A 22301-nucleotide genomic window follows, 5' to 3' on the forward strand; every position below is an offset into this window, starting at 1 on the left:
TCTCAAGTCAGATATGTATTGATGTTTCCCACAGTATATAAGTGTTTGAGGCAAGAATACAGATCTCATTTCCTTGTCTCGCCTGATAGTCAGACTTTGAAGTTGTGGATCTGATTGTGAAAAAAGGACTAGTGTCCTCTGCAGAGGGTCCTTGATGGTATTCCACCAAGAACTACTCAACAAACAACTTCCATATGTAGCACATTTACCTGCTCCAGGTTTCTGTCTTCTGCTGCCTCAGTTTCCCTCCTTCCCCAGTTCATATTTTTCACACTGAAAAAGTTTTTTGTCCTTCCAGGAGTCTGGGTCATCAACACACAATTTAAAACAATACCAATATTCGCCACAGTCTTCCTATCTAACTCACAGCCATTGCAGCAAGGTTCTTAGTCCTGTCTGCATGCAGGCTTTTTCATAGCAGGTTTTCCCCCCATGCTCCAGCTTGCAGGCTGACTCCTGGTTCCTGTGTGGTTACACATGCTAGGCCTCTGCTTGCAGACTAAACAGAGGGCACATCTACACATGCACTTTAATGTACATTAGCCAATTTTAATGCACATTAAATCATCACAAAAAACCACGTGCTTTTGCTAATGCTCATTAAAATAATCGAATGCACCTTTTTCCAGTATCTCACAGTCGAGGTACTAAATTTAATGTGCATTAGCAAAAGCACATTAATGAATGTGTAGATGTGCCCAGAGTCTCTCTGCGTGTGGAACTTCTCTCCCGCCCCTTTGAGGCTCTCCCCTGAAGGGTTAGGGAAAGTACCTCAAAGTTTCTAGCTGGTCTGGTTTTGACTTGCATACTTTGTCACCTGAGCGTTATACTCATTCCCCCCAGCCGAGAAGATGGGCTGAACCTGTCAGAAGAAAGATTGAGCCCAAAACCTCCTCAAGGCCAGATAATCCTATGATTCCATGTCTGAGACTAGATTCATACATTAGCTTTTGGTTGAAGTATTCTCCTTTAACTAGTACATCAACATCATTTTTTAGTCCTTTGTTCCCCTTTGTGGGTACAAGAAACGTGCATGCAGTTTCCATCAAGTTTTCACAAGAGGTATGAGTACTGTTGCATCTTCAATAAGCTGCCAACCTAATTTAATGGAGTTTTGAGAAACCTACCCTCCAGCGATTGTTCACAACCAACTTCATGCTTTGAGTTGCTAATGTATTGCTTTGTGATCTTTTTGTCAGCCAATCTATATGTGGAAAGATATGCATTTCCATCCATCTGCCTGGCTTGTCCTTACCTGAGGTGGCCGTTTCACCAGAGGGCTGAAACATTATCTGTGCCTGACACGACCTGCAGCTCAACACAGGTTGAGAAGCCGCAATCCATATGTTTGGCGTAATGAGTTAAATTCCTCATTACCTTCTCCAGACAGACCACTTACCCTGTGACTGACCTGCTGAAGACCAATCATATTGCTGTATTGACTGCAGAAATCCTGGTTCAAGCTTAGATTTGTTTCACATTAAAGCACCGAGCAAAAGTCCTCCTCGATGCAGGATTGTGCTCCTGGACCTGAGCAAAACCATCTGTAGAAGTCCTGGAGCAGGCTAAAGGCATCAGCATGTGAAAATGTTACCACGAGACTAAGAAGAGTTGTGCTTTATGCACATTAGCTGCTCTGGAGTAACTACTCATGTGGCCGCTCTTACCCATGGTGGTTTATCCCTCTATGAAGATGGTTAAGCTGCAGGATTTCATAGATTTCATAGACATTTGGGCTGGAAGGGACCTTGGGAGATCATCGAGTCCAGCCCCCTGTCCCAGGGGCAGGAAGTCAGCTGGGGTCAAAGGATCCCAGCAAGATAATCATCCAAACGTTTCTTGAATGAGTCCAGAGTAGGTGCCTGGAAGGAGCGTCTATTCCAGACCTTGGGAGCTCGGACAATAAAAAGTTTTTCCTTATGTCCAGCCTAAAACGGTCACAGAGGAATTTATGATGGTTGGTCCGTGTTATCCCTTGGGGCGCTCTGGTGAACAGACGTTCCCCCAGATCCTGATGCACACCCCTTATGTACTTATAGGTAGCCACCAGGTTAGCTTTCTTTTGATGTGGAGGAAGAGCCTTCAGAGAGGCATTTACTTTGAAGCAGCTGATGCATGCTAGCAGCCTGCTGTCCTTTGCCCATGGCAGCTTCTTTGTGAATGGCCCAGCACAAATCCCACTGCAAGAGATAAGGGGACTTGTGCTGAGCCATTCTCTCTCTGAGCAGCTAGAACAGGGATGTCAAACATACAGCCCACAAGTCAAATCTGGTCACAGTGCTGCTCCATCGGGCCTGCTGGTGGGCCTGGGGTTTTGGGAGCAGGGTCCTGGTGGGCATGGGCCTCTGTAGCAGGGGGCAAGTGAGGGCTGTGCAACACAGTCCTCTGTTGCCCTATAGCTGCCTGGCCTGCCACCTCTTGCATACCCTGCCATGGCAAGCAGCTGCCGGGCCATGGTAGCTACGTCCACCGCCACTATCCCATGCCCCAGGTGAGACTGGGCTTGCAAGGAGTCCCTGCAATCTAGATCCTACTCCAGGACCAAAGTGAGTTTGATACCCCTGCCTTCAAACCATGATTCCAATTGCTGGGCCATAGACATGGAGCAGGTCAGTCACAAAAGGACGGAGGGGACAGAGGAAGGTAGGCTGTTCCCCCAACATATTCATACAGCACCAGACAACATCCACGTTCGCTACAACCTGAACAGGGAGCAGGGTAAACACCTTAGCACAGCCTGTAGGCAGGCTAATTACCTCTGCAGCTGCAGAGCTTCTGAGACTAAGCGAAGCACTGTGCTAACTTGGTTCTGCTGCTGCCTGTTCAGGGAGTAGCACACCACGGCAGGATTTTGTGGCAATCAACATACTGCCACATGCTCAGGCAGCTACAGAGGATGGCTTCAGGTTGCAGAGATTGTGTGGCTCACTTTGCAGTGGCTAATGTGGACTGTTGTACCAAAAAAGCCAAGAATCATTATCTTTTATCCCTCCTGATTGAATCGATCTTTATCGATTCGTGGAGAAATCATTTTTCCAGAGTGTTATAAAAATGTTTATTCTCAATAAGCACCGCACCAAAGAAAAATTGAGAAAATTCAGAAAAATTGTCTGAAAATCAGTAGAAAATGAGTCACGTTATCTATCTGTTGGCATTTCCTGTCATTAGTTTGAAAGCATTGCTGTACCCCGGGAAATGACTCTGCCTTTTCTTCTGTATATGATCTGTATGTGGCTGAGTCACAGGCACGTTCTTTGCAGACATAAACACATTGCATGACTACTTACACTACAAACAGATATAGCAACAGATGAATAAACCTTGTCGTTATCAGTAAAATGGTCAGCTAAGTTCTGCTTCCCCAGTCTGGATTGTAGTGGAGTGAATTTTGCTCCTGTGCATATTCTTGCTGCAGAAGGCCTATAGACCACATACAGTATGTCTACACCATCTCCCTGGGACTCCCAGAGAAGACCACTGTTAGGTATGTCCCATGCACCAAACTCAGAAATGAGGCAGTGATGACACTGGGAGGCTGCTCTCTACCCCCACCGTCCCGATCTCTGCTTTCCATATGCAGCGGTAGGTGGAGCCTCCAAAATGGTTTCACTGCCTTATCTCTGAATTCAGCATGTGCAAGCAGGAGCAGGTGGGAGGGCATGCTTGAGAGCAGAGTGCCCCCAAACCACTTGGGACAGAGTGCAGACATACCCATACCCATAGATTGCACTGAGGCTCCCAAACCAGTGATGTCATTGGTGCCTAAATCCAAAACCAGCTTGAGAATAGCAGTAAGCAGAACACCAGAGTGAATAAGAGTACAAGGAACAATTCTTGACTTTCAGATCCACTTGCAGTTTGCAGCACTGAGGCAGAAATCATTCCCAGGTTTCTAAACTAAGTAAATTTATCCAGAGGCCATTGACAGAACAAAATTGGGACTCTTACAATATTAATCTAAAGTCACTTTTTTCTGTATGAGAGCCAGGGACCTAACTTCTAATACGTGTGATTTTGGACCTTGGAAGTCATCTGTTGGGCTGGCAGAGAGCACAGATAATAATTGATTTTTCAGAATACATTATTGAAAAGCAGGTTCAAAAGCAGGCCTTGGGCCTGATTCCAATCTCATGCCTTTTCTACACTGGGCTAGAGCCACTGACTTTAATGCATTTAAAGTCCCCCTGATTTACACCAATTGCTCCAATTTACACCGAGGTCTGTCCACTGCAAGAAAATGTAAAATATGTGTAAGGTAGAAACAGAAATCATTTTAACCTATTAGCTGTTTTATTAAAATTTTGTCCATTTATATGCATCACATCAAAGCCAGTACCACATTTTACTTTGAGATGCTATCTGCATTATAAACCCCATATATCAGAAGTTTATAATTCAGCTGAAATTATATTAAGCCAAAATTCAGCCTAATTATATTAAGCCAAAACTCAGCACAAAGATAGTCACCTTAGCAACTACTGTATTTTTATTTATTTATTTTGCATTTAATACTGTACCTAAGTCAATTTAGCCTTTTTTCTAGGAAACAAAATCTCTTTCTGAGGGATCATAGGATTTTTTTAAATGTGCTGGTAAAAAATGCTTAAATTTGAGAGTAGAGCTGGAGTGTTTTGAGAGCCGTGACGGTCCAGGAAATGTCCAAGAAGCAAGTGTTTTTGGTGGTATCTTTGATTGTACCAACTGTATAGCTCATTTAGTAAAAGATATCCCAGAAAAACCTTGCCCCTTAAATTTGAGAAACATTTCTATAGTCATTTAGCTGTGAAAGATCACTAATCTGTATGGATTTTTTTGGAAAGGGGTCAGGTTGTTATATGATGAGAATTGGAATAATTAACAGACTTCAGTGGCATGATAATTATTTACACCAGCTGAAGACCTATTCCAAGGTTTTAAAATGGCTGAAATTCAGATTTTTCAATTCTTTTTGTATTATATACTAATAATTCATCATCCATATAGCTCTTGATCCAGTTTCATGCCAAGTTCCCTTCACTCCTACGCACAGAAGTGAAAAAACAGTCAAGCACATAGGAGGCACTCAACACAAAGGGATGAACACATAAGCTTTCTGTGATTATAACAAGGGTTTTGCAGAGTGTAAATTATCATAAATCTGCATGGCATCCAATAAGATCTATAGCAAGAGTTGCAAAGAGTTGGCAGATAGTATGGACCACTTCTTCCGACTTCAGAGGAGCTAAGCCTATTTACAGCACACGAGGGTCTGGTCCACATCTGATTCCCCCTATTAGGTACCTAAGCATAGTCCTATTCCATGTCATCTTAGCCATAAGACTAGGCCACAAAGAAGAAGAAAAGAGGAGGGGGACCCTCTATCTTTTATAATAACAGTTTTTCAGGACTTATACAGGATGAAACTAGATGGCACTTAGGCACATACTAGGTAGGCTTGGATCTGCTGCTAAGTGTGTTGTACATCACCTGTATACATATACTGAAATCTTTCAAAAGTTACTAATGATTTTGAGTGCCCATTTTTAGATGTCCAACATGAACCATGAATTTCAGAATTAGGCATCCACAGTCACTAGTCACTGTTGAAAATTTTGGCTTGATAAGAATCTGTCCAAAGACCATTGTCTACATTAGCTTATAATCCTTTGGTAATGCTGTTCAGTCAAAACATATAATACTGAGTATTGCTGTTTTGTGCTGCTAGCCAGAGTTCGTGTTTTACTTGTGTCTAAAATCATTCCTGTCCATAGTAGGTAGTGTATTTACTGAAGTCAGAAATAAGTCACATCTGAAATTTTTTACCTAACCTTCCTTCCCTCTCCCTCAGTTTCCATGATATTAGTTAATAGAACTCAAACCCAAAGTACATCTGATGATGGTTGTAAAAAAACAAATCTCAATCATGCATCTACAAAACTAATACCCAGCTTCAGCTTCCTTCACCATCTTAAGGTTCAGATGTGGATGTCCTAGCTCACAGGCATGTCTACATGGGCATTAACACACTTTAGTTAGTGCACATTAAATCTAGTACTTCCAGGTGCCTGTAGACATGCCAGGAGACTGCTCCGACATGCTGTAGTTACAGAGCATTGGAACAGACATTAAAATAGGCTAATGCGTATTAAAACGCATGTGTAGACATGCCTACTGAGTAATACTATATTCCAGGACTAGCCTCACTGGAGTCATCTCATGGAGAAATATTAAAACACTTTTCCTGCAATCTGTTCCAATGTTTCTTGGAACATGCATAGAATCTGGTTGAAATGAAAGACACTCCTCACTGTTACCCAATTTTGTCTACATAACTCCATGTGTAAACACCAGAGTCTGTTGACTTCCAGTTAATCAAGTCTTCTGGAACATTATAATTAGCATGCTCCAGCCAATCTCTGTTTATTGTGTATCAGCATCCCCACATTTTAAAATGGTGGCAGGGGCATTTGAAGTAAAGCTCGTTCACTAGGGTTTAGTTCAAGTGCCCCTACAACCATTTTGAAGTGCAGAGATGCTGATACAGGAGGCACTGCGAGCACTTTAATTAGAGTGGTTCTTGGAGCCATTCTAGTTAAAGCCCCTCCTCCCCCCAACCAGCCTCGGAGCATGTATAAAACTGCCCTCTACTGTGAGATACTGGGAAAATGCGCATTAGCCTGTCTTAATGTGTATTAACTAAAAAGCACACTTTTTAAGTGACACTTAATGATCATTAGCTTATTTTAATGCACAATAAGTAAAATGCATGTATTTTTAGTGACACTTTAATGCACATTAAAGTAGGCTAGTGTGTATTAAAGTGCACATGTAGATGTGGCAACTGAGTAAGACTGTATTCCAGGACTAGCTTCACCGGAGTCATCTCACTTTTCCTGCAATCTTTTCCAAAAGAATCTTGTGGAAATGAAAGGAAGTCCTAGCTGTTACGCAACATTGTCTACATGACTCCATGTGTAAACACCAGTATAAGTGCGTCAAATCTGCGGTAAAGTTATTCCAGGAAAAATATGTAGTGAAAAATCACTGATACAAATAGCATTTATAAGTGGGTCTTCTGTCCACTTTTATCCTGGGATAGCCGCTTCTTATAGGCAACCAGGCAGCTACATGCTCCCCACCACCTGCTAGCTCTTGCAAGCAACTACTCTTGGATAGCTGCTCAATGGTATGCCAAGTGCCATTTACACTGGGATACAAAACCAGTGGAAATTATACCCTGTGACTGTAAAGCAAGCTAGGCGTCATTAATGTCTAAAGGTTCGATGGAGAATATAATATTTTATTCTTTTTTACTATCGTAAATATAATCATATGTAACATCGACAAGTATGTTTACATATAACATTAAATAAGTCTGCAAAGCTTTTGATATGCCACCCTGTCAAAATCAGTCTCTAGAGCACTGTCTGTATTAATTACTGCTCGTTTCTAATGTGCAGGAGGATCCATATATCCAAAGCCACTCTGGACTGCCTGAATGGGGACTATAAAGTTGAAGAAGGGCACGGCAAAGAACGAAATGAATTCCTGAAGAAACATAACATTGAGACCTATTTAATAAAGCAGCCTGAAGAGAGTCTGTTGACTTTGCCTGAAGACATTGTGAAAGAGTCTGTCAGCTCTGCAGACAGGAGAAACAGTGGGGCAACATTTACAGAAGGATCTTGGAGTCCTGAACTTCCATTCGATAACATAGTGGGAAAGCAGAATGTAAGTCAAACTTTCTTGAATGTCATCAGCTCTGAAAGCATGCTTGAGTGCATCTCAATAATGAAAGCCTCAGAGAAAAAAACAAATTCATCTTTAACCTTTTCTGTAACGTGTACTGTAAGTACAAATGATTAAACAAATTGCTTCAGGACAGAGTTAACCTATGTATCAGAATCAGGGAAATGCTAGGATGTAGAATTTTTTTTTTTTTGGTCCATCTAAAATGAAATACGATTCAACTGAGTTTTAATTGAGCAGCCCTCAAATATGCTAATTAAATGTTAAGTTAATGTCATTAAACCACACAAAGTGTCCACATCACCATGTGTAACTTGTGTTATATATTTTCAGTGCACTGCTGTGTCCATTGTCAAAGTTAAGAGGCAAGTGGGTGTACGTTGTACCACTTATTCAAATGTAACAGGGTGATGCATGTGTCAAAGCAAAGAGATCTAGCTTAACCTGCACCTTGCAATAGCAATATTGCTACTCTTCTCATTCATTCTTCATTAGCTTTTTAAAAGGGAATGTCCATGATACAGTTATGGTTCCTTAATAGGTGTTTCATGGTGTCATGACTAGCTCAGAAGAAGTAGGGAGCAAGAACTTGAAAGAAATGTCTCTCTCTAGATTGCTCTCAATCAGACCCTTCCCAAAAGCATTTTGTGCTAAATGCAAGCATCCTGAGATCCAACAGTTCTTTACAGTCATAAACCAGTTGTGAAGCCTGTCTGTTTAAAGGAATTAAAGATGAAAAGGTTAAAATGCCCTAAGACACCACTCTTTCCACTGCATTTGAAAGATTGATGAGTCATTGTGAAACAAGGTCTGCTTGAATTGCCGTCCATTTTTTTGTGAGCGATCTGTAATGACATGATATATTCTTTCTTTTGCTTCACGGACTTAGTCCTACTTGTCTGAAGTGTCTGCAGACCTTAAAGCTTTGTTGTGTGGAGATCTTGCTTTCTCAACTGTCTCTTGCCTATTTCAAATCTGCTCTAAAGTGACAGACCCTCACAAGTGATCAGTTCTTTGTGGCGTCCTTGTCCTTTCTCAAGCTGAAATGGCGCATGGCCCAGTTCGCCATTATATAAAACATCTGTTTTATATATGTATCCTTGTGTTTGCATATCTGCATGGACAATTCCTTTCAGCTCTCACTGCCTTTTCTCTGCTTGTATCTCTATTCTCATTTCATTGGGAATAGAAGAGGGCATGCATATTGCAATGAATAGCTTTTCACAACACTTTCCTTTCCTTGTTATTTCTCATTAACACATTCTAGGTTTTAATAGAGCCAAAAATTTGGATTTCGCTGTTATCCCATTTTCCATATTCTCCACAGTATATGACCTTGATACTAACAGTGAAGAGATACGGGAGCTGTGTTTTTATATTGTTGACCTTCTTTGACCTAATAAGCAAGTTAAAAGTCTATGAAAATTACTGAAATGTATGAATAATGCACTTCTCTTGAAAGAGGTTTGCTTCTTATGGCATCCCCATGAATTTTAATCAAAAGAAGATGGCTTCTCCCTATTTTGATTGAAAATAATTTTTCTCCAATATTAAAACTATAACTCATTTCTGCTCCATAATAATCCATTGGTTGGATAAAAGTTTTAAATGCCCAGTTATTACATGAGTGACTCAATAATTATGTAATTTTCAATTTTAAAATCAAGATAGCAGCCATTAATGTTCATTAATGATGGGCAAGAGCTAACATAGCAATGTGATGGCAATTTTAAATTCTGCAAGCGTGTTATATCTTTCTCCACGGACTGGTCAGCTTTGGACCGAATAAAAAATTAATAGTGTTAATTATGCAACAGAAGGGTCGTTTGTAGCAAAAGATGGTAGAAAGCCAAATGGCGCCAGCTCCACATTGAATCATTCTATCTCCTTTAGTAATTGCCAGTATCATCAAATGATTTCATTGCGATTTGTTAATTATAAGATTTGGGTAACTCAACTCATTTCGCACCTGGGGCTTAATTTTACGTGTTTCTGAGTTTTCGAGGATGTGGCATGTGAGAGTTTCTTGCAATTTCTCTCCCCCAAACTTGAATTCATGACATTTTATGTGATCTCCCTTACATTTATTTTGAACTGGTGGCCTGTGACAGCGAATGGGAAGTGTGAGATTGGATGCAGAGATAGAATAAGAAGTCCTGTGTACAAGAGCAAATGAGAAAGCTATGGGTGACCAAGCTGGTGAGTCAGGTTTGGTTGTGAAGTCTGTTGAGGTTATGTGTGGATACTGTCCTATGCACTGCCAGTGTAGCGTCTCTGGAAGTGAGGTGTTGAGAGAGACAGGCTATTTTATAAAGCAGAGAGAGGTTCTATCACCTACAGTATGTGAATGGTCAAGGGAGCTAGATCCTGTCTGTCTTTTGCAGATGTTTTATCCAAGGACAGAATATGCCTCTTGACGTTACTCTGAAAACATTTGACAGCAGCATTATGATGCAGATTACAAAAAAAAGTGGATCCAAGACTACTGTGTGTTGTGTGCACATATTCCAATGATGGATGTGGCAAATTTACTAATTCAGGTGTTTTATAAGTAATGTTTAAAGAATGCCATTAATATTTGATAAGTATGAACAAGCTCTAAAAGAGCAATAGTGAAGGAACACAAGCTAAGGTTCAGGTAATGCTTTTAATCCGCTCATTAACACAAATTGGATGAAGAGGAGCATATGTCTCTGCACTTTCTCCTCCCATTATACTAAAACTCCACAGCATAAAAGCAGATGAGAATATGAGGTGGGCACGTTCTTAATTCATGCTCCCACAATGTTCCTGGTGAGTCGATTAACATAAGGATGCTCCATCCAACAGGCTGAAAATTGAAACTGGGAACTCCCTTGTCTCCCACTGAAAGCCCTTATTCACTTCCAGCATCCTTATTAAAAGTAATTGTTTCTGGGAGGTAGAGTCCTGAGCCTGCCTATGCTTACATGACTTTATCATCTCCACGTGGAAGCAAAGACTGAAAGCTTTCATTTTGTTGCTTTAAAAACCCTTCCTATAAGCATTCTCCTCTCAGACCTTACATCAAGTATGACGGTATATATTGTGTTTGGTCTGAATATATATATATATATCTATATCTATATATAAATGTCTATATAAGCAAATTCTTCCCCTGAAATAAGAATATATATATAGATATAAATATACAAACGTGCACACACACACATATATTCACACAGACACATCTACTTATCTATTCATACCAAACACAATATATACCATTATACTTGATATAATGACTGAGAGGAAAATGCTTATAGCAAGAGTTTTTAAAGCAACAGAATGAAAGCTTTCAATCTTTGCTTCCAAGTGGAGATGATAAAGTTATATATGTAATACAGCTGAACTAGGCCCCTTTCTGCAGTATGAACTATAGTCCATTGTGGCTCATCTTCCCAGCATTTTTTTTTAGCAAGATGATATTTAAAAAAACCCCAAAACTTAAATGCACTTGAAGCACTCTTGGTTCCCAATGAAATTACAGGTTAGTCAATAGCACTGATGCTTGAGAATGTCTTTACCTATAAAATACCAGGGAATGGCAGTCTGATACCTCAGGGTTTCAGACAGTGAGAGACTTAGATGTCTGGACAGCAGGCTCCTAGAGGGGAGTGAAAAACTCTGCTGGCAATGCTTACAACTTCCTATTCAATGCAGAAGGGTTGGGGGTGGCCTCAGAGTGAGATCCAGAACAGACAGCTGTCTGAATGAGGAACTGCTTAAGATGACCCAGAAGAAACCCTGAGCACAAGGCTGGGTATGCAATCCCAACTCTGTTTCTGCATTTTATTCAATGATCATTAAATGTGAAATACAGAAATGGTCCTTGAAACAGACTGGAACCCAGGACTTCCCCCAGCCCAGGTGACTGCTATAACCATTAGGCAACCTGTTAACCAAACTTTGGTTTGAGTCAGGTGGCAGGTAAGGGCAGAGATGAGGGATGAGAGACAAAAGCTGTGCTCTATCAAAGCACACTTTATTGACAGCTGACACAATATTTCCAAACAGTGGGTTCATTATCTTGCTAATGGAGTTCAGGTCCCTCAAGGTGGTGATCGGGCACCCAAAACTGCATGGAACAACACTCCATCAAACAGCCAAAAACGTGGGCTGGTGAGAGATGCAGTCCAGTCAAACACAGGTTGTAGTTCAGTGTTTTCCTCTGAACTTTGCAATTTAAATTTAACAACTTATCAAATATGCATAACCCAAAAAATATGTAACAATTGCTACGGTACTATCACAGTATCTGGTCACACACAGTTGTGTAAAACAATCTTAAAAATGTCCACACCCACTCATGTGCTGTAACTCCCTCTGCGGTTCAGAAACAAGATAAGCAAATTCTTCCCCTGAAAGAAGAATTAAGCATCTAACTGAAACCAGGGAAACCATCAGGCTTGTGACTCGACTGCAACGCCATGCAGTCATGCTTCTTGCCTTCTGACCCAAACAATCTTGATTCTTTTATAGAAAGTGGAAGAGGAGCTAGTGGAAAGTACCCTTGTTCCAACTGGCCTGGTCTATAGCCTGGTGCTTATGGCACTCTTCTGGGCATTGGAAGATGTGGGGATCAGTCCCCTAAGGCAGAAGCTGGAACTGAATCCAGATTTCCTCCCCCCTGTCAGGCTATTACATGAAAAGGTGGCACCACCACTAATTCTTTAAAACAAAGTGGTGATCCCTATAGCATTTTGTTGATAGGCCAATCTTGTCAGTGTGCTTTAGGCATGGTCAGAGACTGCCCAGCAGATGCACCCCAGAGGGGCTAGATGCATTCTTCTATTTAGACTCCAGATCCCAGTCAGGCTTAGGCCAGAGCTAGGCACTGATCTTACAGGCATAAATATAAATTTGAAACTGTTATCTTGTCATTTTACAGCGTCAATATAGCACTTACCTGAAAATTATGTCTCTGATAGAGAGGTCCATAATTAAAAAAAAATAAATCTTGCTGTCATTTTTAGAGAAAATTCAATAGAACTATATTTGTTTCATGCTCATGCACTTAAATAGACTGCTATAAAAATAACCGAATTCATGTCATAGAAACATTTGGATTTTCAATCAGAATAACCCCTTCATGGAAAATTTTCACTTTTTGGAGAGTCAAAGCTAAACTGAAAATTGAAATATATCCATAATTTTTGGAAACAGAAGAGTTTTGGAAAATTCTTTTGAAAATATTTATAGAAATTATCTACTGCTCTTCCATAGAAGAGGGCCCGGGGATATCTTCTACTTTAACAAGAACAGCAGGAAATATTAACTAGTGTATTATTCTAGTTAACATTATTCTGTGTATTATTCTCTTCACTAGTGTATTATTCTAGTTGGTCACTGAGCAGATGTATTACCAGTTGGAGCCACATTTCATAGTCATGTAGGTGTATAAAGGTATGGGTAGGATTTCCAAAAGAGCGCCCAAGTTAAACAACTAACTCGCACTGAAGGTCAAATGAATAAGACTTTGATTACATCATTATTTTATCTAACATTAATGTAGGCTGGGTGCCTACATTCAGTCTGAATCACTCTAAAAACATAACCCTTGAAGTCTTCTAGTGTGTCATTTCTTATGTCTAATAAAATAGAAGCCACCTGTTAGTACCATATACGATGCAAGTGCCACTTAGCCTAAATTCCAAATGATTAAGTTAATTCCAAATTCTTTTTTTTCTAGTCAACAAGAAACCCATTTTCATAATTAATTGTATGCAGAAAGTAGTGTGAAAGGAGTAGTTATTGCATTGGTGCAAGTGAAGTATTCTCCTACTTCTTCCAACATTCTTGGGGTTTACACCAGTATTTCCTGTGTGTGCAGAACAGCCACTGATATCAGTGGGAGATTGAGCTTCAAGACAGCCCTGTTACTATTATACCAAATTTGTTTGTATAAGCCTATTGCAATAAGATAACCTATACACTTGTAGTGATATGATAACCAGGTGTTAATATGCCAAGACCAATTAAGTCAATGGGAGTATTGTCATTGACTTCTATGTCCTAAGTATTTGGCACTAGATCTGATTTGTCGTGTAAACACCTATGCATAGGTACTGGAATGCCCAGAATTTAGGCACCTTGACTCAGGAGGGCAATCTAGGTTTAGGTATCTGATATCCCTAGGCAGTCAATGGTGAGACCTAGGTGCTTCCAAAGCATGATCCAAATAGATTGGATTAGGAGTTTAGGCTTTCTCTACACAGGGTGTGGGGAGGTAGGCACCTTCAAAGGGTGGTTCAGAAAGCCCAGAGATGGTAGGAAACACAAAGTACAGGGGTGTCTCTAAGCTCCCATGCCTCAGAGGAGCTTTTAGTGTCCAACTGCATGACTTTGTCCAGAAGCTTAGTATATAGAGTACTACTCAGTCATGAAATGAAGGACCTGGATTATAGGCCATATACCTCCCGAGAGTACTCAACAAACCCATATCTCTCATGTCACAGGAGAGTGTCCTCACGATCGTGTAATGGGCCACTGTGGTTGGGCACTCTCTCAACTCCTATTAAAGCTGAGCTACTAGGCAACCAAGAGCTGGAGGTTTATAGGGTTAGAAGGAGAACAAGCAAGAGAGAGCATGACTCAGTCACCTAGTGGTTAGGAGTCCTGGGTTCAGGCCCCTACTGGCAGTCATTTCTGTTTCATAACCAATGGCTCTGTAATGTCAGGTGTGTAGACAGGCCTGGGAAAAAAGGACTGGAACCCAGCATTGCATCCTCCATTGACTGCTTTGACACCATGGTCTTTCTGTAGGTTTAAGATAAGAAATAGCTGCTGTAACTCCAGCTACGTCTACAACACAGCAGCAGTGTACCCAGAAGGAAACCTCCTGACCAAACCCTCTCATCCACTCCTACACACATGCTCCAGGCCTGAAATTATGGTTGTATGGCTGCTGTGGGGTCATTGCCAATGTCTACTCTTAACCTTGAGAGGGCATCCCGACCTTACTGCTGTATTTCCAGGGGAGGAGGGGGTGGGGGCATGAAAGGAGGTAAATGGCTAATGGCCAGGAGCGTTGGACGCTTCACTGTAAACATGCCCTCGGGCATCTCTTGGCAAATGTTGAAGTGACTATTTTAAATTTGCTTTTATAAGAGATGCAGAATAAAGATGGGATATACAGGGCAAATCTGATTAGCACTCATCCCTTGGCCAGTGTGACCTTTTTATTTGATTCTAGTGTCCATTAGAGAGATAAAATTATCTTAAGTGTGCATGTATGTGTTTGTGCCAGAAAGAGAGAGAGAGAGAGGGACAAATTCTATTATAATCACTTCTGGCTTTCCCTTCTTTTTCTGGGTAAAATAATGATTATTTCAATCAGGCCCCATCTCTGCACCACCACCATTGCCCCAGTGGTGATTTGGAGGTCTATTTATGTGTCTGTGATTCTAACCCAATTAGTTAATTTATACAGCAACAAGGCAGCATGATTTTAACTATATTTTCTACAAATTGAGCAAAATTACTTTAGTCACCTGCTGGGGGGAACTGAGATCACATCTCTCAAGTAATCAAGTGTTATCCGGCTAAACATCAGGAGCTTGTCTGCCTCCACTTCCAGCAGTGCTATAATGACTTGACTTAATTCTGAAGGGACCAAAACATTTCAGACTCTGAAGTGATTCTGTTCTTATATATAAATTCAAGCACTGCTGCCACCACCCCATTGGAGCAGTGTATGCATAATAGCTTAGGCCTTGAATCCCAGTGCAAATTAAGTACTTCAAGGCCTGAAAATATCTAACATCTTTCTAAGGAACGTGCATTGCTGTAGCACTAGGGATGTGACACCCAACCTATTGGAATCAGTGGAAAGATTGCTAATGACTTCACTTTGGATCCAGCCTAGCCTGCGTCTTAACTCCTGTGTTCTGCGGGCCAGACCCAGATCTAGCCATGCCTGAAGCTATGTTACGGGAAGGTTTATTGGATTTCCCTCCCCCAAATCTGGTGGTACAGAAATTTGAGAAGTTAAGTGAACGACTGCATCAAAGCACAGACAGGATGAAATCTTAGTCTTATTGAAGCAAATGGCAATATTTTAACTGAATTCAGTACAGGAGATATTTCAGCCATGGGTTACTAGGTTCTATTGCCATGTTGCATTCTAAAGCAACTCTTTGAATTATGGGCTGTAAGAGAGCAATTTAGTATTCATGACATTAGTAACCTTAGAATCCATTCATCTTTGGCCTCTGTGTCTGCTAACCAGCTTGCTAGAAAAATGTGTAGTTTGTATGATGTAAACACCTAATTTTTGAAAGACCGCTCGCATGTTGTTACATGACACCCAACATTCACCAGGCGATAACACCGTCCAGTTGTAGGTGACTATGCTCTGAACTGCACCCAGTTGAGGTTTCCAGTGGGGACAGTCTCCTATGCTCAACAGTAATTAATGCTAAAAAACCAGAGGAACCCTAAAGAAAGTGGCTATGGAATGACTTGCCCACAGGGAAAGCTTTTTTCTAACCCTTAATAATTAGAGGTTGTTTTATGCCCTGAGGGTTTATAAGCCTTCTATTCATTTAAAGCCCAGGAGTAGTCCAGACAATAATGCTTCATTTTTTCCATTCAGGATGCTGTCTTGTTGTGGTTCATGTTGTGAAATGTTACACCGAGTTGAGTTACTCACTTCATGAAAGCAAATTCTACATCTGCGCTGAAGGTTAAATACCATTTTTACTTTCTTCATCGTCCGTCCTTTTCAAAACTTCACTGAAAACACTCGTGCTGGTCAGTGAAGGCACTATGCAATCAAACTGTTCTAAGGATCTTAAACCACAGTTCAATTCAGAGGTATCACAGAGCTGTGATAACTGGTGCATTCCAGCTTCTCGAATGCAGCAACGTAGAGAAAAGGTCACTGTTTGTTTGGAAACAAATGGTGAGGCAGTCGGAAATTTCTGCTTCTTCAGCCTCCCCTCCAAATTATCTGTTCCCTAACTACACACATCCAGTAACTTCAGTGCATGGAATAATGCTTTTTGTTCTCTCCAGGTATTATTATTTGTTTTTGTTTCTTCGTTTTGTGGATTCCATTCTAATTTGCTAAGACAGACTATTTGCTTACTTCGGTCATTTGATTTGGTTGCTTGGTGTGGGGCTCCTTCCCCATCCTCTGGGAACTCCACAGGTCATTCAGCAGATTCTGACAACACTGTTACAATTACATCCTTCAGTGAAATCACAAGCGCAAAAGCCTATTCAAAACATGACACTGAAGCGGCCACTTTTTGTACTGTATGTGTTTAGTGGAACAGACGTATTTTAAACTTCTGTAGGTTTCATTGAATGAATTGCATGGGATGCTGTAAATGGTTTGCAATGCAACATGATCTAAAACATTGCATTTTTAACCCAAGGGGACCAGCAGGTTTATTCTGTTTGCATGTGCTTTCCCCTAGACTCTGGCTGCCCTAACAAGAAATTCAATAAATCTGCTTCCAAACCATCTTGCACAAGCTTTGCATGTCCAGTCTGGGCCTGAGGAAATTAACAAGCGAATAGAGCACACCATCGACTTACGGAGTGGCGATAAATTGAGAAGAGAGCATATCAAGCCTTTCTCACTGATGTTTAAAGACTCCAGCCTGGAGCATAAGGTAGCTGGGTCTTGAGAGCTGCTTTTTTTCCAACTCAAATTGTCTTAAATGTCCACTGAATTAGAGAGGACAGATCTAGGTTTTAGCTTTGCTTTTGATGTTTGTGCTTTATTTTGATTTGGTTTCAGAAGTCGTGATTGAGCTAAAGACCATTAATAGACCCAGTGGCTATTACAGCACTTGATGATGCAGTTCCAAAGTAAGAAAATCCCTATTAGTGAGCAAGAAAAGAGAAGAAAAGGTTCTTGCCAAATTTAACTTGAGGATGACTCTAAGCAGGGTTTATCTTCCAAAATTAGGCTGCTTTGACAGAAATTAGGTGTAGGAACACTGATAAAATGATGCTTCTATTTTAAAAAGTGGATACATGCATATATCGCGATATTGCCCTCATTCTGATGCACTTATACCTGGTCAATTGCTATTTTTATTCTGAGTCAAAATGAATGTGCCAACCCTTTGTTTTAGGCCTCAAATCAAAGAGTGTTTCTACGTCTAAAAGAAAAATACAGTTTTCCCATGTCCCTGTTGCTTCTCCGCAGCATTATGATCCCACCTAACTCTGTTTCAGACCACACTCAAAAGCAGCTATATGTTTTAGTCTGGAAAGGGAAAAACAGAAAGGCAGTCTCTTCCAGTGTGTGTTGCAAGCTGACTGTGCTGGTTCTTTGCACTGCTTTCAGCTGACTTCATCACCTTAGACGATGATGAAGTGCTTAGTGACAGGGGCGACCGTTTCATGGCTGGGGTTATGCCTAATTAGAGAAGGGGGAGGGAGACAAACAGCAGGGGAACTGCAAACTTGGAGAGCCTTGTTGTCTATCATCAGTGTAAACTGAACTGAGCAACAGCTCTGTGTACCTCGCTGAGCTCAAGCAGGCAGACGGTGTTTATTATCATAGTCCCATAAATGTCCGTGAAACAGTTCACATGAGATGGGCATCTGACCTCTTGCTGTTTAAGAGGTCCTTTTTAAGACAACTGGATTATTAAAAAACAAGGGCCTCAATACAGATAAGCTCAGCACTGAGCTTTGCAACACCTCACCTCGAGATATCTGCCTTCCTAAGTTTGCCTTTTAAATGGGACCCAGATAGGCCGCCACATAGAAAGGAATGCTCCTCAAAGCTTACCCATGCCAAATGCTAAGGAGGGGGATGAATCCAAAATTTAGCTACTTCCTAGTAATCACCTTATTGGTGAGGCACCCATTAAAGGGTGGGAACACCAACCACCCAACCATTAGAAGCTGTTCCTTTCTGAGGAACAAAATTCAAGATTCACTGGCTCAGAAAGAGAGAGGAACAATCATTGTGACTCTGCGACTTCGCAGTTAAGACATTCACTTGAGGACAAAGGGTCAGAAATTGTGATCCATTCTTTATTGACTGTTAAGGCATTTAATCAAATTCATTATATAAAAATCTGGAAATAAGGCTTGAAACACATTCTGCTCCCCACCCTTTCCTGGTGAGCGTCCTAACCATGAGGCCACAGAGTTGTGCTCACACTGCCCGCTACATCTCTGATTCTTTTCTGCACAGTGATGCAACTTCAATGGGAAAGGTGGAAAGGTCCCCAACCAAAATAGCCTAGTGGTGAGGGGCACTCTCCTGGAAAATAGATATGGGCTGAAGAGGAGATAGCAAGGTCGACTACATCCTATATGAGTATTAAAACCATGGAGCTGTTGGTTCCAGCCCTCTTTTATATCCTAACATGAAAAAGGACAAAATTAAATGAGGGTTTTCCAGAATTAGGCCCTGTTTTATAGTCAAAAACATGTCTTCCAGTTCTGTCTGACTCTTTTCTTAGCAATGGCAGGCAAAGCATAGATGGAACATTTGGGATCTAATTTAAATGCAGTTCAAGCAAGGGGAGAAAACCCTGCTCCCTCGCATTTCATAGGTCAGTTTTTAAATATTAAATTGCATCTGACTGATAGTAAGGTGTCTGTTATAAAGCCAACATCTGTTAACAGTTATGACACCTGTTGTGCCCTGTAGATCTCAAATACCAGGTAATGTTGTAACCATCAGTAAAAGATAATTCCTTAATGATAGCCCTCCTATTTCAGCATTTTCAGTCTTAGTTGGAACCAGTAGGCACTGAATAAGCAGAAGCAAAGGAATTGTTATTAATAAAGTGAACTACATTTTTCAACCTGATGAACCAGCTTTTCAAGGATTAGGCAGAAGTCAGATTTCACATCTGGTGCTATCTGATCTGGTCAGATCATAACTAATAATTAGACAAGTATATGACTTCATCTAGACCAGGGCTAGGATGAACGCTAAGCATTGCAAGCTCCACAGCAATGTTTTTCAGAGTCTCAGATCCCCTTTTCTTCCATGTGTGTAAAGCACTGCATGTACTAATCGACTCACTGAAATACTGCTCCTAATTATGACGATGCAAGCGTTCGTGTAAGTTGGTATGTTAATGAAACCTGAAGCATTATGCACATTTGATTCCTAAAACAGTGGAAATGTCTTAAATAAAATGTAGAACTCCCTTCCTCTCCCCACGTTTGGCCTGTATAACAGTTAGGACCATTGGTATTGTTAGCAATGGTCCCTAATTATTTTCTATATTACAGTCTATATACCATGATTTAACTGTATCCTCTGTCCACTCCCATTTTTATCTAGGATTAACATCTGAGACTGACAAAGCTATTTCATACCAACTTTTCTCTCTGCTGTCATCACCACCACAGCCACTAACCTTTCAGTCTGGGATCACACTTCCCCCCCAGTCATTAACACTCCTCTGCTCTCTGTCATGACCTCCTACATCAGCTCCCCTCATTGCTCTCTGCAGTGCTTAGAAATAAATAAACCAGCAGAGTTTTATTGGCCTTCCCTCCTCGCACTGCAGTTCCCAATTCCTGATTGATTCAGTTTATTGCTGTCACCTTCAGTTCAGTGCAGTGCCTGTCACAAGGCAGCAGTGGCTCTGAAATGAAATATTTCCGATGGGCTTCTAATTTCTCTGTTGTGACACCTTGCGCTCTCACAGTCAGCCTCATGCTTTTCATGCAGCACCAACTTTTTCCCCCGGACCATTCCCTTTTGGATTTCACCATATCTCTCCCTACTCAGTATATATATTAAATATATATATTACCGTACATATGGACACCACTGGTGACAATAAAGCATTATATTTGCTAGTCTTATTCAAACTGAACAGAGAGTCGGTGGATTATATTTCAAATCAATTAACAAGCTCACTTTTACTGCCTAGACCAGCGGTGGGCAAAATGCGGCCCGGGGGCCGGATGCGGCCCGCCAGGCCATTCTATCTGGGCGGTGGGGCTCCTAAAAAATTTAGAAAATTAATATTAATCTGCCCTGGGCTGCCTGTCATGCAGCCCTCGATGGCTTACCTAAACTCAGTAAGCAGCCCTCTGCCCAAAATAATTGCCTGCCCCTGGCCTAGACAATAAGGCTATATACTAAGTGTATAGAGTGGACCTTAAATGCATTTGTGATAGTCCACCATGCAGGGGCTGAGACGTTTTTCCTTCTGGTATGAAATCGCTGCATTCAGGAATGCAGGAATTAAGGGACTTTTTGATTTTTAAAAAGAACACCACATAGGAGGAGGCAGTTTCAGGAACCAACCTGTATAGTTTAAGCTACATGCTTGGGTCACATTCTTTACGCTTTCATGGTCACCTGAATGTCCAGATTTGGATGCCTATATGGTTGTGTAAGTGCCAAAAATGCTACTTCTGAACAGGTTGGAATTTTGTTTGTGGGAATATAGCCCGGCATGCATGGACAACTATGTACATGCCCACAGTGGACACATGCACTAACAATAAAATGAGAGAAAGAGAGAGAGTGCACTTCTGTCTTTTCCCTGCAGTAGTGCAGGCACTCCCCTGGGAAGCTGGAGGTCCTAAGTTCTTCGACCTCCTCATCCAAAGAAAATGTGATCTTGAGTCTCTCTGATTTCCCAGCACAGCATGCTAATCACAATACCACAGGTCAACTATTACCCATTCCTTCTCTAGTGCTTATTTGGAAGCTGATCCTCTAGGCAGCTGCAAGAGGGAGGTGGCCAGGAGGAATACTGACAAGTGCAGGGTGCTGCACCTAGGGAGAAAGAACCAGCAGCATACCTACAGGCTGGGGAACTCCCTTCTCATCAGTGCAGAGGCAGAAAAGGATCTTGGAGTCATTATAGACTCCAAGGTGAACATGGGCCACCAACGTGGGGACGCAGTCAGGAAGGCTAACCGCACTTTGTCATGCATCCACAGATGCATCACAAGCAGGGCCAAGGAGGTGATCCTCCCCCTCTATATGACATTGGTCAGGCCACAGTTGGAGTACTGTGTCCAGTTCTGGGTGCTGCACTTCAGGAGGGATGTGGACAACATGGAGAGGGTCCAGAGGAGGGCCACTCACATGGTCAGAGGGCAGCAAGGCAGGCCCTACGAGGAGAGGCTACGGGACCTGAACCTGTTCAGCCTACCCAAGAGAAAGCTGAGAGGGGACCTGGTGGCCATCTATAAACTGGCCAAGGGAAACCAGCAGGCAATGGGAGAGTCCCTGTTCCCCCAAGCACTACTGGGAGTAACAAGGAATAATGGCCATAAGTTGACGGAGAATAGATTCAGGCTAGACATCAGGAGGCACTACTTCACAGGGCGGCTGGGATCTGGAACCAACTTCCAAGGGAAGTGGTGCTCACTCCTACCCTATGATCTGCTCAGGTCCCTGCCGACCCTACCAACTATGAAACTATGAAGGGAGCAAGCCAGAGAGTGTGTGACTCCGCAAGGTGGATAGCCTGGAAGGGAAGGGGACCTGGGTTCAAGTTGGGGGCCCTGATGCCAGTGAAACAAATCCCTCTGTGCCTTCCATCAATGTTTTCGGCAGACTGTGTTAGTGGCTCAGTTTCTAAAGGAACACCAAA

General features: G+C 41.7%; 1 protein-coding gene across 1 annotated transcript in view; it reads left to right on the forward strand.

Annotated features, from left to right (window-relative positions):
* Positions 1-22301, forward strand: part of ADCY8 (adenylate cyclase 8) — a 155713-nt gene that overhangs the window by 81706 nt on the left and 51706 nt on the right. Inside the window, exons 7-8 of the mRNA XM_025205410.1 lie at positions 7440-7710; positions 17172-17369. Coding sequence (XP_025061195.1) covers positions 7440-7710; positions 17172-17369 — 469 coding nt within the window. The remainder of the gene's footprint in view (positions 1-7439; positions 7711-17171; positions 17370-22301) is intronic.

This window comes from Alligator sinensis, unplaced genomic scaffold (genome assembly GCF_000455745.1).
Source record: "Alligator sinensis unplaced genomic scaffold, ASM45574v1 scaffold307_1, whole genome shotgun sequence".
Lineage (NCBI taxonomy): Eukaryota > Metazoa > Chordata > Crocodylia > Alligatoridae > Alligator > Alligator sinensis.